Source organism: Lithobates pipiens, unplaced genomic scaffold (assembly GCF_037356315.1).
Source record: "Lithobates pipiens isolate NorthernLeopardFrog02 unplaced genomic scaffold, aLitPip1_a1.2 Scaffold_82, whole genome shotgun sequence".
In the NCBI taxonomy this organism is placed as follows: Eukaryota; Metazoa; Chordata; class Amphibia; order Anura; family Ranidae; genus Lithobates; species Lithobates pipiens.
The window spans coordinates 963,217-980,904 of NW_027507906.1; the positions used below are offsets into that span (position 1 = coordinate 963,217).

General features: G+C 45.9%; 1 protein-coding gene across 2 annotated transcripts in view; it reads left to right on the forward strand.

Moving 5' to 3' along the window:
- LOC143973424 (uncharacterized) overlaps positions 1 to 8,068 on the forward strand; it is a 107,120-nt gene extending 99,052 nt beyond the window's left edge. For both annotated transcript variants that reach the window (XM_077474405.1, XM_077474406.1), the window contains one exon: positions 7,570 to 8,068. In XM_077474405.1, the coding sequence (XP_077330531.1) occupies positions 7,570 to 7,684 (115 nt within the window). In that variant the 3' untranslated portion in view covers positions 7,685 to 8,068. The remainder of the gene's footprint in view (positions 1 to 7,569) is intronic.
- The last annotated feature ends 9,620 nt before the right edge of the window (positions 8,069 to 17,688 follow it).

The following is a 17,688-nucleotide window of genomic DNA, read 5'->3' on the forward strand; positions in this document are numbered from 1 at the left end:
AGAAATACCCAAATAGGGAATCCTATCTGTAGCCCAGGAGAAGGGAAAGAAGGGCGCAAGTCGGGAGATGGTTAATGAGGGAACTGAAATATTAAGAGCAACTGACTTGGAAGTGTTAACTTGGAGACCTGAGATAGTTCCAAAGTCCCGAAGGAGATGAAGTAAGTTGGGGGTGGAGATTAGGGGTGAGGTCAGAAATATAAGCATATCATCAGCAAAGAGAGCACATTTATGCTCTTCTAAACCACAGCGAACACCTTTAATATTTGTGTCTGCTCTAATGGCGATGGCTAGAGTTTCTCTAGCTATAATAAACATTAACGGTGACAAGGGACAACCCTGTCTAGTACCTCTACAGATATCTAATGGTTGAGAAAGGTGGCCTAATAGACGTACTTGAGCAGAGGGGGTTGAATATAGGGATTTTAGAATGTTCATAAAATTTGCCCCGAAACCCCATTTGGTGAGAATTTCAAAAAGATATGGCCATGAAACAGAATCAAATGCCTTCTGCAAGTCCAAAGACAGCAGAAGGCCTTCTTGTGCCGGGCCCCCGTCCCATTGCGAATTCAATAGTGATATTAAGTCAATTGCCCTTCTCAAATGATCCGTTCCCTGTCTCCCCGGGATGAAGCCCACCTGATCCTTATGAATATAGTTAGATATAAAACTGGACATTCTGTTGGCTAATATCTTAGTCATAATTTTAAGATCATTATTGATCAGCGAGATGGGTCTGTAATTTTACAGTTCATTAGTATCTTTACCAGGTTTCGGTATAACAGAGATAAATGCGGTATTAGAATCATTCGGGAGGGGGGCTCCATCCCGGAGAGAATTAAAGAACCGGGCCATGTAGGGAGCTAATTTTGATCCAAAAGTCTTGTAATATCTGACGGAGAAACCGCCGGGGCCCGGTGCTGATTCAGATTTAAGGGTTTTAAAGACGTCAAGTATTTCGGCAGGGGAAAAGGATTCATCCATTAGTTCTTTATGAGTTTGATGTATGTAAGGTAGATCGAGGTGATCGAGGAACTGATTCCTTGCTTTGGAATGTGTATGAGTTACAGTGAGTCTTAGTGTAGAGGTTTTCATAATAATCATGAAATGATTTCAAAATTTCTACCGGATTTTGTGTGAGGGTACCCGAAGATTGTCTAAATTTAGGGAAGACCGCGGTACAAGTTCGAGGACACAATTTACTCGCGAGTTTGGCACCTATTTTATCCTTTTGGTAATAGAAGCGAGCTCCTGTCCATCGCAGATGTTTTTCTGCTGAGGTAGTGAGTAAAAGATTAAGTTCGATGCGTGCCCTATCAAGTTCAGCCAGGCTCTCTGGGGTAGGATGTCGTTTGTGACTTTTGCTAAGTGTTTGGAATTCCTCTTTGAGTCGTATAAGCTCTGCAGAGTGTTCCTTTTTGAGACGGGCTGAGAGTTGAATTATTTTACCCCGCATAACCGCCTTGTGTGCCACCCACAGGGAGCCTGGCGAAATTGAGTCTGTATTGTTATCTGTAAAGTAGTCCGAAAGGGCTGAGTTTAATACCGCACAGTGAGCTTGATTGTTTAGTAGAGACTCATTAAGCCGCCATTGGAATGGTCGTTTATCTCCTCCTCCCCCACGAATAATTAAAGAAACGATGGAATGGTCAGAGAGAGAGGAATCATACATTTTGGAGGATTCGACCAAAGAGGTGAAATGTGGAGGAATAAAGATATGGTCCATTCTGGTTAATGTATTATGAGGGATAGAAAAGTGAGTGTAGTCTTTGGATCGGGGATTCATTTCTCTCCATATGTCTATTAGGCCTGCTGATTGTATGGAATGTGCAACCCTAAGACTGCATTTAGGAGGTCTTTTGGGCATTGGCTTTGTAGGATTAGATCTGTCTGAGGAAAGGTCAAATGGAATGTTCGAATCTCCCGCCAGTATAATAATTCCCTTCAGATGGGATTTCAGCATCATGAGAGTCTTTTCAAAAAAATGGTCCTGGCGGGAGTTTGGAGCATAGTAGGAAACAAACGTGTAAGTTACTGTATTAATTGTCCCAGAGACCAGGATGTATCGGCCTTCTGGGTCTCTAATCGTTTTGGAATGATGAAAATGAACTTTGTTGGCAAAGCAAATCGCAACCCCTCTTGTTTTATTGGGAGCATTAGCTAGATAAAATTGAGAAAAGTTTTTGTGTAGGAAAATGGGGTTATAAGAAATGGGGAAGTGCATCTCCTGCATCAAGATAACATCAGCTTTGAGCGCATGAAATTGTTGCATAATTTTACGCCTTTTCACTGGGGAATTAAGGCCTTGAACATTATTGGACATTATACGGAGATTAGATTGTACCGGTGAGGTAGAGATCAAGGGAAGAGCATGGAAGAGTTCATGCTATGTGCGAAAGGAGTACCTGTCTTTGTGGTGATCCCTGGCAGATAGGAGATGACACCCGTTTTTCTGAAGAAATGCTTGTGGAAAAAAAACGAGGAGAATCCAACCAGGCCCTGATCCTGTACAAGGGAGATAGGAAGGAGGATGTGGGTAGAATGGGAAGGGTAAGAAAGAGAGGATGAAAAGGGGGGAAGAAGAAGGTAAAGAGAGAATAGAGCTAGAAAAAGAGGAAAAAAATAAAAGAACATCAGAATATGCATTATATAAAATAGCAATTCAAGACAAAAAAAAATTAGTAATGTATACAATAAATAAAATAGGAAGGGAAAAATCCCAAAGCGGCCCTAAAGGGACGCTGCAGTCAAACCCCGGTAGGAGATTTAGTTCTCCTATCGAAGTAAAAAGGGGGGTGCATTGTACCCACCCTGGACAACCCCGCCGCAGAGGTTGATTATCTCAAAGGCACTAAAACCAAAAAAAAAAAATCTGAGCCCATACTAAAATAAGCATAGGGGATATATAAATAATGAGCAGCTGCCCTCCTCTTCCTCTACAAAGTGGGTGACCATGAATTAATGGCAGAAAGAGCCAGTATAAGAAAAAAAAACATCAAATATAAAGCCAAAAGGTCAATTGGAGAGAGAAATAAATAATACAATTATAGAGGAAGAGGAGGATAATACAGGCACCACAGTAAAATTATATGTCAAAAAGAAAAAATATTTTTAAATTTTCCGTACACACCATTTTCATTTGGATTTATCAAAGTACACTTATCAGGTAATTATGAACTCTTATATTTGGCTGTCCATATACTCCAGATTTTATCGAATTTGTCACATTTTAGCCCTTGTACACACGGTCGGACATTCCGACAACAAAATCCATCGAAACTGGTGTTGCATACACACAGTCGGACAAAGTTGTTGGAAAATCAGATCGTACGTAACGTGATGACGTTATTTAGCTACGACGGGTCTACGATCTGAGCATGCGTGGCACTTTGTCCGATCGGAATTCTCTACAAACGATCGGACAAAGTTCGATCGGACCATGTTGTCGGAAAATTTTTATATCCAGCTCTCAAACTTTGTTGGTCGGACATTCCGACGGAAAAAGGCCGATGGAGCCCACACACGGTCGGGTTATCCGACAACACAGTCCAATCGGACATTTTCCGTCGGAATGTCCGACCGTGTGTACAAGGGCTTACAGAGTTGATGGCTAGTATGCGTTCAAGGGAGTAGCATTGCTGGACTAATCTGGTTACATCAGTAATGTTTGCAGTTGGGGCATTTTTCCAGGCGCAAAGTACTAGGGAGCATGCAACTAATGCCGCGTACGCACGACTGGACTTTTTTTGACGGACTTGGTCCGGCGGACAATCCGACGGACTTTGCAGCTGAGGTCCGCCTGACTTTCAAACGAACGGACTTGGCCACACACGATCACTCACAAAAGTCAGACGGATTCTAACGTGATGACGTAGAATAAGGAAGTTCATAGCCAGTAGCCAATAGCTGCCCTAGCATCGGTTTTAGTCCGTCGGACTAGCACACAGACCAGCGGATTTTTTCGACTGGACTCGAGTCCGTCGGAAAGATTTGAAACATGTTTTATTTTTAGGTCTGCCAGACTTTTGGGAAGAAAAGGTCCGCTAGAGCCCACACACGATCGAATTGTCCGACGGATTCCAGTCCGCCGGACCAAGTCCATTGAAAAGTCCGGTCGTGTGTACGTGGCATAAGAGGATATGTGATACAACTGACCTCATCTCATATGGAATGTTTTCTATTCCTATGTGGAGTATTGCTAGTGCGGGATTACAGGTTGTAATTATGCCAGTGATTGAGGATATCAACTGGAATACTTGGTTCCAGAAGCTAGTTAAGCATGGGCATTCCCAGAACATATGTAGGTGGTGGCCCCGGTGGGCACAATTCCGCCAATATAAGTGTTTCGGAAGAATTTTGTCAGTCTGCAGGGGGTGTATTGCCATCTGTTTGACACCCTAATGCCCCGTACACACGAGCGGAATTTCCGTTCGAAAAATCTTGGATGTTTTTTTCCGAAGGAATTCCACTCAAGCTTGGCTTGCATACACACGGTCACACAACAGTTCTCTGAACTTTCGACCGCCAAGAACTCGGTGATGTACAACACTACGACAAGCAGAGAAAACGAAGTTCAAAGCTTCCGGCATTCGTCAAATTGTTTCCGAGCATGCGTAGGAATTTTACGCATCGGAATTGCTACAGACGATCGGAACTTTTTTTCAACCGAAAAATAGAGAACCTGCTCTCAATCTTTTGTTGGCAGGAATTCCGCCAGCAAAAGTCTGGTGGAGCATTACACATGGTCGCATTTTCCGACCAAAAGCTCTCATCGGTCTTTTAATAGCGGAATTTCCGAACGTGTGTACGGGGCATAAGCAGTCATTTCCCAATGGCTTACACAATGGGATGATTTTTGGATTGTATGAAACGCTTTCTGCCACTGGTCGTCTGTGATTGTGATATCTAAATCTGTTTCCCATCTCCTCGTGTTCATAGTTTTCCTGAAGGCTCTTTTGTCCTGTAGGACAGTGATCATCAACCCTGTCCTCAGGGCCCACTAACAGGCCAGATTTTATGTATTACCTTGGGGAAGATGCAGACTAGAATACTGCAATCACTGAGCAGCAAATGATATCATCACCTGTGATGTATTTCAGTTATCTTGCAAACCTGGCCTGTTAGTGGGCCTTGAGGACAGGGTTGAGGACCACTTCTGTAGGAGGTCGTAAAATACTGATATACCCTTACATTTTGGCTTTTTTAGTGTGAGGTATTTCCAGGCTGTGGGTGGTATCTTAATTGTCGGAATGGCATTGGCTTTTAGGAAGTGTGTAATCCTGATGCATGTGAAGAGCATGTGGTTTGGTAGTTTATATGTGGTCAATGGGTCTTCAAACGGTAGGGGTTTGTCATTTTTGATTAGGTCCTGTACAAACCGGATCCCGTGTTTTGGGAATAGTTTCAAAGATAACATTGGTATTTTTGCCTCTAATAGGCTTAAGGGAAATTGGTAATTGTTTATAGGGCACTTTTTGTGGTTTTGGTTGAGGAGAAATCTCCATGCTTGTAGAGATGCCTGAATAGTAGGAGGGATATTTCTAGAGTCCCATGGAATCCAGATGTCACCCATTAGGAGAGCTGTGAGGTCGGATGTCGGAGCAAAGGCCCTTTCAATTTCAACCCAGAGTGGGGTATTAGTGTTAGTAAGCCAGCATTTGACTTGGTCTAGTCTAGTTGCCTACATGTAATTGAGGATGTCTACTAGTCCCGCTCCTCCAACGGAGATAAGGCCCTTTCAATTTCAACCCAGAGTGGGGTATTAGTGTCTGTAAGCCAACATTTGACTTGGTCTAGTCTAGTTGCCTACATGTAATCGAGGATGTCTACTAGCCCCACTCCTCCAACTTGTTTTTGTGGAATCAGGTTATTTGGTGAGCATCTTGCCTTCTTTGCACCCCATATGAATGTCCACATTAGAGTGGACATGGATTTGAGAAAGTGTGGTGGGAAGGGGATTGGAAGTGCTCTAAATATGTATACGATTTGCGGTAAGATCGACATCTTAACCGCTTAAGGACCGCCTCCTGCACATATACGTCAGCAGAATGGCACGGCTGGGCACAAGCACGTACCTGTACGTTGCTCTTTAACTGCCCAGCCGTGGGTTGCGAGCCCGACCCCGTCCCAAACTCCGTGACTGTGGGACCGCTGGTGTCCCGCGATCAGGTCACAGAGCTGAAGAACGAGGAGAGGTCTGTGTAAACAAACCTCTCCTCGTGCTTCCTACTGAGCCTGTCACTGATCGTCTGTTCCCTGTTAAAGGGAAAGACGATCAGTGACGTCAGATGCCAAACCATGCCACCCTACAGTTAAAAAAACACACACACACACACTTAACCCCTACACTGCCCCCTAGTGGTTAACTCCTTCACTGCCAGTGTCATTTACACAGGAATCAGTGCATTTAAATAGCACTGATTGCCGTAATGACAATGGTCCCAAAAATGTGTCAAAATTGTCCGATGTGTCCGCCATAATGTCGCAGTCACAATAAAAAAAAAAAAATCGCTGATCGCCGCCATTACTAGTAAAAAAATATATTAATAAAAATGCTATAAAACTATCCCCTATTTTGTAAACACTATAACTTTTGCGCAAACCAATCAATAATCGCTAATTGCGTTTTTTTTTTACCAAAAATATGTAGAAGAATACATATTGGCCTAAACTGAGGAAAACATTTTTTTTTAGATATTTTTGGGGGATATTTATTATAGCAAAAAGTAAAAAAAATAGAATTTTTTTCAAAATTGTTGCTCTATTTTTGTTTATAGCGCAAAAAATAAAAACCGCAGAGGTGATCAAATACCACCAAAAGAAAGCTCTATTTGTGGGAAAAAAAGGACGCCAATTTTGTTTGGGAGCCATGTAGCACGACCGCGCAATTGTCAGTTAAAGCGACACAGTGCCGAATCGCAAAAAGGGGCCTGGTCCTTTGGCTGCAAATTGGTCCGGGGCTTAAGTGGTTAAATGATGCTAGTCTGCCCATCCAGGTTGTCCACTACCTTCTTCTGACTGCAGGTGCTCTGTCAGAGGAGCAAACCTGGTATCAGCGGAACGCATGCGCAGCTGGCAGCACGTCCCTTCCGTTACCTAATCTGATGGGTCGCCGATTCTGATGGAACACCGGTGTTTGCACACGAAGCCGATTGAAGAATCGGCTTGGGCGAGGACATTGTGGGATTCCTGGACAGGCAAGTGTCCTTATATTAAAAGTCAGCAGCTACAGCATTTGTAGCTGCTGACTTTGAAAAAAAAAATTCTGAAGGAGCCTGGAGCTTCTCTTTAAGCACACCCTCCAGATTGAGCTAAGGGCAGATGGATTCCAAGATGTAAAGGCTACATAAATCATATGCCCTTACTCAAGATGGGCAAAAATGCTAGGGGGATATTTTTTAATGTGATTTCTCCTCAGCAAAATAAAGCCTGGAGACATGGATGGATGGATGGATGGGGGGGGGGGGGGGGGTTTGCATTGATTAATAAAAATGAATTAAGCAACATTTTTGGTTTAAGTTCCTTCTAAATGTATGAATATTATTTTTCCTTTTTTTTTTTTTTTTTCAGATTCCAAGGCAGCGCTAACACAGAACATTGTTGGGCTGGCACTATAGTGTGTATTGATAATGTCTTTCATGTTCATTTTTATCACATAACTCTATTAACAAAAAAAAAAACATAAAAAAAGACATTTATAAAACAACTTATATATATATATTTTTTTTAAGTAGAGCTTTTTATAAATAACATTTTGCCATATATATGTTTTTTAACTGCATGAATTAGTTGTACTAAAGTGATTAGGCCTAAACCATTGTTTTAATGATTTTTTTGTGATAGTTTTCCTTTATATTTCTGTAAGTGAAGATTCCACCTCTCCATAAATGCCGATGCCTTATTACCTACTGGATCTCCTTGACTGTTGGATCTGCTGAGTATAGGTCGATGACATCATCATAGATCGCTCATCTTCCAATTTTCCTCCCATATTGCTGCTGCCTTTCCTTAATGTGTAAATGTTACATTTGTACTACAATTAAAGACCTCCGGGCAAATATAAAAACCAGACTGGAATGTGCATATTATTATTTTTATTACTATTACACAGCACCAACAGTTTACACAGCGCTTTACAAAAGAAAAAAGTGAGACAATACAGTTACAATACAATAAAATAAAAATAAAATAGGGTTAAGAGGGCCCTGCTCAGAAGAGCTTACAATCTAATAGGGCGGGGCAGGTCGTACAAAAGGTTGTAACTGTTGGGAATGAGCTTATGGAAGCCGTAAGCCCTTGTACACACGGTCGGACATTCCGACAACCAAATCCGTCGGATTTTGTTTGACGGATTTTGTCCGAAACTGTTGCATACACACGGTCGGACAAAGTTGGCGGAAAATCCGACGTGATGACGTTACTTCATTACGATGGGACTACGTTCACGCTAGTAGCCAATAGCTTTGGTGTAGGAATTTGATCTGAGCATGCGTGGCACTTTGTCCAATCGGAATTCTCTACACATGATCGGAGTATGTCCGATCGGAGCATTTTGTTGGAAAACTTGGTCCGTCGGAGTATCCGACGGAAACAGTCTGATGGAGACCACACACAGTCGGAATATCCGACAAAACGGTCCGATCGGACACATTCCGTCTGGAATCTCCGACCGTGTGTACAGGGGCTTAAAAGTCTGCTCATTTTGAGCACGTCTCCAGGTAGGCGGGGCCCGTGAAAGAGACGTCGCTGGCCCCGCCACCTGGTATGGACTTAAAGGGGAACCCCAAAGCTGAAAAAAATCAGCGTGGGGTCCCCCCCAGGTCCACATCAAACCCTTGTCCGAGCACGCTACCCGGCCGGCCAGGAAAGGGGAGGACGAGCGATCACCCCCCCTCCTGAGCCGCACCAGGCCGCGTGCCCTCAACATGGGGGGGGTGCCTTGGGGAAGGGGGGGCACGCGGCCCCCCCACTCCAAAGCACCTTGTCTCCATGTTGATGAGGACAAGGGCCTCTTCCCGACAACCCTGGCCGTTGGTTGTCAGGGTCTGCGGGCGGGGGGCTTATCGGAATCCGGGAGCCCCCTTTAATAAGGGGGCCCCCCACCCTATGTGAATGAGTATGGGGTACAATGTACCTCTACCCATTCACCTGTGAAAAAAAGTACAAAAAAAACACAACACAGGGTTAAAATAGTTTATTGCACAGCTCCGGGGGTCCTCCGTCTTCGGGGGTCTTCTCGCCAGACTCCTCCGCTATCTTCTGCTAGCTCTTTTACTAGCGGAGGAGCCCAGCTTTCTTCCTCGCCGCCGGCCTCTTCTTCCGACTTCGGGGGTCTTGTCCCCCTCTTCGGTTCTTCTGCCGGGCCACCGCGCCTTCTTCTAGCTCCCAACGGCCAGGGTTGTCGGGAAGAGGCCCTTGTCCTCATCAACATGGCCGCGTGCCCCCCCTTCCCCAAGGCACCCCCCATGTTGAGGGCACGCGGCCTGGTACGACTCAGGAGGGGGGGGGGGCGCTCGCTCGTCCCCCCCTTTCCTGGCCGGCCGGGTAGTGTGCTTGGACAAGGGTCTGTTGTGGACCGGACTGAGTCCGCTGGATAGTCCGCTACGTGTACGTGGCATTAGGCTTCCCTGAAGACATGAGTTTTCAGGGATCGTCTGAAGGCAGCCAAGGTAGGAGACTATTATTATACAGGATAGCCGGACAGATTGAGGTACAGAGTTCCAAAGGATGGCAGAGGCTCTGGAGAAGTCCTGGAGATGAGCATGGGAGGAGGAGACAAGGGAGCTTGAGAGTAGGAGGTCTTGAGAAGAGCGGAGAGGACGGTTTGGGTGATATCTGGAGACAAGATTAGTGATGTAGCTCGGGGCAGAGTTGTGAATGGCTTTGTATGTTGTGGTTAGTATTTTGAACTTCGCTGGGCAATAGGGATTGGAGGGGAGGGTTGGAAAACACTGAGCGTTTGGTAAGGTGGATAAGTCTGGCAGCAGCATTCATGATAGACTGAAGAGGGGATAGCCATGGGCGTCCGCAGAACTTTTTCCAAGGAGGGGCATCATTTTAAGGCCACTCATGCTCCGCCCCTTTTTGACAATCTCATGAAAATCTTTCCACTGGTAATACATATGTGTTATATAACAGATAATTCAACTTCACTTTGTATTGGAAGTTACTCTGGCAGCTGTGTTCCATGCCCATATAGCCTAGAGAATGTACATCTTTTTACATTGCAATACATCTGCTGTGGCCATATTTTGATCTCATACTGTCACTGTATAGGCTGTTTTTATCAAGATAAAAATATGGCAAAAACAGATGTATTGCAATGTAAAAAGATGTACATTCTCTAGGCTATATGGGCATGTTACGCAGCCACCTGAGTAACCTTGCGGACGCCCATGCTTTCAAAAACCAGCCCTGGAAAAAATGTCATACCTGTCTCACAGCATTATTATACCAGCCCAACAGCATAACGTCATTATTTTCTTGTTCATGAAAGGGAAAACCAAACATTTTACCAGTTAATAGTGGTAAGTGATCAATCATCAAGGGGGACCTCAGGAACTCAGAACGTGGGGGGGACCACCTTCTGCAGAAAGAATACTCTAAGGTAAGGGGGGTGGGTTACTAATATAAGGAGGAAACCCTTTATATCAGTGCCCCTTACATTATCGTATTCACTCCCCCCTTACATGAGTGACCCCTCCCCCCCCGACTGGCCTGGCGGTGCTTTCACTCTCAGGTGCACTGTGCAGGGCTCAGTCAGTCGGCTCCAGCTTTGTGGCTCTGGTTTTATCCTATAGTCTCCTGTCCACAGTCCACACAAGTCTGACTTCTCCCATGACCCCCATCCCGGTGGCGCTCCCACTCTTGACTCCTCTCCAGACTCCCTCAGAGACTGCAGACAAGCTACAGGAGATGGTCAGAGACTGCAGACTTGATGCAAGAGCTCAATGCAGCCTCACCAGTGCCCATCAAATGCAGCCTCACTGTGCCCACCAATGCAGCCTCACTGTGTCCATCAAATGCAGCCTCACTGTGTCCATCAAATGCAGCCTCACTGTGTCCATCAAATGCAGCCTCACTGTGTCCATCAAATGCAGCTTTACTGTGCCGTGAATGCAGCCTCACTGTGTCCATCATTGCAGCCCCTCCTGTGCCCCATGTCCCAGTCTGCAGTCCCTGTCTGTGGGAAGGTTACATAGTTACATAGTTAGTCAGGTTGAAAAAAATACACAAGTCCATCCAGTTCAACCTTAAAAACAAATAAATAAAATAGAAAATAATCGTACAATCCAAATACCCAATTTTATGCCCACAATTGATCCAGGGGAAGGCGAAATATAAACCCCAGCAGAGCATGCTCCAATTTGCTACAGCAGGGGAAAAAAATTCCTTCCTGATCCACCAAGAGGCAATCGGATTTTCCCTGGATCAACTTTACCTATGTTAGTACCCGGTTATATTATGTACATTCAGGAAAGTATCCAGGCCTTTCTTAAAGCAATCTACTGAGCTGGCCAGAACCACCTCTGGCAGGAGTCTATTCAACATTTTCACAGCTCTAACTGTGAAGAAACCTTTCCGTACTTGAAGATGAAATCTCTTTTCCTCTAGACATAAAGAGTGCCCCCTTGTCCTCTGGGTTGACCGTACAGAGAACAACTCAACACCAAGTTCACTATATGGACCCTTAATATATTTGCACATGTTGATCATATCCCCCTTATTCTCCTCTTCTCAAGAGTGAATAAATTCAGTTCCTCTAATCTTTCCTCATAGCTGAGCTCCTCCATGCCTCTTATCAGTTTGGTTGCCCTTCTCTGCACTTTCTCCAGTTCCCCGATATCCTTTTTGAGAACTGGTGCCCAAAACTGAACGGCATATTCCAGATGAGGTCTTACTAATGATTTGAACAGGGGCAAAATGATATCTCTCTCTCTCTGGAGTCCATACCTCTCTTAATACAAGAAAGGACTTTGCTCGCTTTGGAAACAGCAGCTTGGCATTGAGATGTTTTATTGATGCTGGCAGGGTCTGTTCTCGTTTTGGATGGGGACGGTGCTCCTTCCAGAGGATCTGTTTGCTGTGAGATGAAGTGGTCCCTGGCCACCTGGACCTTCAGCTGTCCTCTTTTTCCAGCCTCAGTCAGTCTGTCCTCTAATCCTGGGGAAGTGGAGAGCACTGGGTGGGAGTTGGAGAGAAGGGGGAGCAAAGAGTACTGGCGGAGTTGGAAAACACATGGGTGGGGGCAAAGAGCGAGGGGGGGTGGAGATCACAGGGGTGGGGAGCAGAGAGTGCTGGGGGGGAAACTTGAGAGCACTGGGGGGGGGCAATAAGAACAGGGGTAGAGAGCACGGTAAGATAAAAATGACAACCGCGCTCTCCCATAGGATAAACTATAGCAAAATTCAACCACCATCCAATGCGACTACTAAAATAAGAAAAATAATAAGAAGCAAATAAAAAATCAATCGTGATACATATACAAAATTAATACGTATACAGTGTATAAATAATTTCACTCAAATTATTGAATAAATATTAAATATCAAATAAAAAAAATAGATGGACAAATTCATTGAAATGTCAAATAAATAAATATAAGCATAATATAAACATAAATATAACTCATATAATAAATAAACTCATACAGTGCTTAACCGCTTCCCACCCGCCCTATGGCCGAATGACGGCCTTAGAGCGGGCGGCTTCCTTCGCCTGGCCGTCCCTGGACGGCCTGGTGTTTACTTCCGCAATGCGCGCCGCCGTGGGCGCGCATCGCGGAAGTATTGTATTTGCCGTGTCTCCCGGAGACAGGCGAATACAGATCGCCGTGAACGGCCAATCAAAGCGGCCGTTCACAGCGCGATCGCATCTGCCAATGGGAGATGATCTCATATGTAAACATATGAGATCATCTCCCATTGCCGTGTCTCTCCCTCCTCACACAGAGACAGCGTGTGAGGAGGGAGAGCGATCTGTCAGCCCCAGTGCCAGCCCAAGCCCCAGTGCCAGCCCCAGTGCCTGTGTCAGCCCCAGTGCCATCTGTCAGCCCCAGTGCCAGTGCCATCTGTCAGCCCAGTGCCATCTGTCAGCCCAGTGCCATCTGCCAGTAGTGCCAGTGCCACCTGCCAGCGCCTGCCGTCAGCCCCAGTGCCATCAGCCCGTGCCGCCCGTCAGCCCCAATTCCGCCCGTCAGCCCCAGTGCCGTCCGTCAGCCCCAGTGCCACCTGCAAGCACCAGTGCCACCTGCCAGTGCCATCCGTCAGCCCCAGTGCCGTCAGTGCCACCTGCCAGTGCCATCCGTCAGCCCCAGTGCCGCCAGTGCCACCTGCCAACACCAGTGCCGTCAGTGCCACTTGCCAGTGCCACCTGCCAGTGCCATCCATCAGCCCCAGTGCCGCCAGCCCCAGTGCCACCTGCCAGTGCCACCTGCCAGCGCCATCCATCAGCCCCAGTGCCGCCAGCCAGTGCCACCTGCCATTGCCAGTGCCATCTGCCAGCCGCAGTGCCATCTGCCAGCCCCATTTGCCAGAGCAATTAGCCAGAGCAAATAGCCAGCACCATCTGCCAGCGCCATCTGCCAGTGCCAGCCCCATCTGTCAGCCCCATCTGCCTCCAGCGCCATCTGCCTCCAGTGCCATCTGTCAGTGCCACGTGTCGTCAGCGCCACGTGGGGTCACTTTGTGGGCATTTCCATTGTCCTGGTGCTCCAGGGCCTTCAAAAGTGTAATAGGTGGTTGAGAAATGAAATGTGTAATTTATGCTCCTAGAACGCCTGATGGTGCTATTTCAATATTGGGCCTCTGTATGTGGTCAGGCTGTGTAAAAGTCTCACACATTTAGTATCGTAATACTCAGAAGGAGTAGCAGAACGTATTTTGGGGTGTCATTTGTGGTATACACATGCCATGTGAGAGAAATAACCTATTACATTGAAAATTTTGTGAGAAAAAAAAAACTTAATTTTGCAAAGAATTGTGGGAAAAAGATGACATCAAAAACCTCACCATGCATCTTAGTAAATACCTTGGAATGTCTACTTTCAAAAAAGGGGTCATTTGGGGGGTATTTGTACTTTCCTGACTTGTTCGGGTCGCAAGAAATGAGATAGGCCACCAGTACATCAGGTGTGATCAATTTTGTGCGATTCGCACCACAGATTGTAGACTCTCTAACTTTCACAAAGACCAAATAATATCCACTAATTTGGGTTATTTTTACCAAAGATATGTAGCAGTATAAATTGTGGCCAAAATTTATGAAAAAAAATTATAATTTGCAAAATTTTATCACAGAAACAAAGAAATATGCGTTTTTTTTCAAAATTTTCGGTCTTTTTTCATTTATAGCGCAAAAAATAAAAACCCCAGAGGTGATCAAATACCACCAAAAGAAAGCTCTATTTGTGGGAAAAAAAGGACACAAAATTCATTTGGGTACAGTGTTGCATGACTGAGTAATTGTCATTCAAAGTGTGAGAGCACCAAAAGCTGAAAATTGGTCTGGTCAGGAAGGGTGTTTAAGTGCCCAGTAAGCAAGTGGTTAAAGAGAGAAACGTGCAAACATCAATAAAAAATAAGCAAACGTGCCCAATAAAGTGCTCTCAAAAGAAAGAAAAATAAGTGCAACAGTCCATTGGATTGAAGATATTCCTCCAGCTAGATCCTTCTAAAGCCCCGTACACACGAGAGGACTTTTCGACATCCAAAGTCTGACGGACTGAGTCCGTCAGACTATTCGATCATGTGTGGGCTGCAACGGACTTTAGCTTCACTAAAGTCTGACGGACTTTAGAAATGAAGCATGCTTCAAATTTTCCCGTCGGAACTCCGCCGGACCCGGTCCCTTCGAAAAATTCGATCGTGTGTGTGCTACTCCGACGGACTAAAACTGACGCTAGGGCAGCTATTGGCTACTGTCTATGAACTTCCTGTGTCGAATCCAGTCGTACGTCATCACGTTCGACTCCGTCGGAGTTTGGAGTGATTGTGTGTGGCCAAGTCCGCTCGGTCGAAAAGTCCGCCAGAACTCTGTCGGGAACTCCGGCGGAACTCTGTCAGACTTAATCCCTCTCGTCTGTACGCGGCAATAGAGTATAGGCTTCCTTCACCACCAGACAGTACATCTCCGGAGGTAATCAGTACCAGGATGGCACAGGGTGACTTAGACAAGGACTTCTGGGTTCCGTGTGCCCTCCCGTCACAATATGATTGTAAATTTCTTGTGCATAAGACATTTCCGGGATGTTTCATGTGTTTTTTTAGGGCATGTTTAGGGGCATGGCATGGTAGGTTATGGATTGAGTGATGCACTGGTGGTAAATAGGCCTGGAGGCCTGGTTCAAAAGTTTGAGGCCAAGCCTACATGTGTGAACCTGAGTAATGAGTAGGGTGCAACGGATCGGCACTGATCCATGATCCAAACGGGTCACCACGTTTGGATCGGCACACACACACACCGTGATTCTTTGGAGCGCTATGCGGTCTTGGCCTTAGGAAAGGCTGCAGCTTCGGCCTAGTTCTGGAGCGGGCCGGGCATCTTAGTGCACCTGTCGGCATTTAGAATGTGATTGCTCCATCAAATGACGGAGCGAACACCTGTTAAAAAAAAAACTAGCGTCATGATGACGTTGGTTCCTCTCTCTCCTCTCTGTACAGAGGAGGGTAGAAATCGGATGGCAGCAGTGCTGTGAGATGCATCTGTAGTGCCCACAGCGCTGCTCTGTGACAATTGCAGTCTCACAGACATCCCTTCATACTCAGCCAATACCCTGCCATACCCTGCAATACTGGGTAATACCCAGCCATACTAGGCAATACACAGCCATACCCATCCATTTTCAGCCAATATTACAGTGGGGGAGATGACGTGGCTATTACAGTGGGGACTATATTTTGGTGGAATTTGCACAGGTTTTTGCAAATTCAATTATTATTTGCTGATCTGAAAATGTATCCGATATGTGACTCCGATCCGAGGAACGATCCCATCCATGAGTTTTTTGATCCGTTGCACCCCTAGTAATGAGGTGACGTATGTTTACAGATAATGATATGTGTTTTCAGTAGTGTGTGTGTGTGTATATAGATAATATAATGAATAAATAGCAGGACGCATTTTTATATACCGTATTTATGGGCGTATAACACGCACCCCAAGTTTAAGGAAAAAACCTTACATTTTAAATGCCTTTCAATGTAGCCTTCCACTGTCCCCCTGCAGCCTTCCACTGTCCCCCTGCAGCCTTCCACTGTCCCCCTGCAGCCCTACACTGTCCCCCTGCAGCCCTACACTGTCCCCCTGCAGCCCTACACTGTCCCCCTGCAGCCCTACACAAAATTGCAGTATGGTTAGTTTTAAATTTACCGCCCCGGCCGCCGCCATCTTCGGCTCCTCCCGCCGCCGCCGTCGAGATCTTCGGCTCCTCCCGCCGCCGACATAGACCGAGCCGAGCCGAGGGTACTCGTCTACTCGGCTCTGCTCGCAGTAACGCCCCGTCCCTTGTCCTGGCTCCTGTGATGGACACAACACCGGGCCAATGGTGGGACGTAAAGGCTAGGAGGCGGGACTGGGCGTGACTGAGAGCGGAGCCGAGTACACAGTACACTGGGCTCAGCTCGGTAAATGTTGGCGGCGCTCCACAGTCGGCGGGGGGGATCGGCGTATAACACGCACCCATGATTTTCCCCCTATTTTAAGGGGAAAAAAGTGTGTGTTATACGCCGATAAATACGGTAGGCACATATAGGGTAATATATAAAAAAATGAAAGATTGGGAATAAATAACAAATATTAAAAAGAAAAAAAAGAAAGATTAGGATTAAATAGCAGGACGCATTGTTATATAGGCACACATAGGGGAATATATAACAAAATCAATAATAATTTAGAACAAATGTGAAATATGTTAAAAACATAAAATATAGGATTATGACTCAATAGCAGGAGGCATTGTTGTGTAGTGACAGGTTGTTATAAGAACATAGAAGCATCCCCCTTATAACCGCCCCACACACTGGCCCTGCCGTTATTATTATTTTTTTGTCAAAAACTATGGCTATTGAAAAGTGTCCGGTGTGAATTACGCATGCGCCGCATTCGTTTGTTTTTCTTGATTCTCACCGCACCACAGAAAGACAGACAATAGGAAGTCCCATCCTCATCACCGCCCACACTGCATGGCTATCAGAAAGTGTCCGTTTGGAACTGCGAATGCGTCATGTGCCCTTATCACCTACCACACTGCATGGCTATCAGAAAGTGTCCGTTACGAAGTGCGCATGCGTCACGTTTGTTTGCCACCGTCCCACATAGGCTATCAGAAAGTGTCCGTTGCGAAGTGCGCATGCATCACGTTTGTTTCTCACCGTCCCACACACTGGCCCTTAGAAGTGTTAGAAAGCATGTAGTATCCGCCCTCTTCACCGCCCTACACACTGTGCATTACATAATGGAGCGTGCATAACCGCCCAAAACCATGCCCCTTTTGTAGATTGTACGAGCCTCGTGAACGTGCGGGTGGTTGTGAGGCGATTTAATGAGAAGTGCGCATGCGTGAATGATCAGCTGTTTATTTTCGGCAATTTCCGGAGAGTGGTATGTGATGTGTTGTAATGCGTACTGCGCATGCGCAGTTTTGAACGGCCGCTATGTGATGGGGACGCTGTGATAGGACTCTACTGCGCA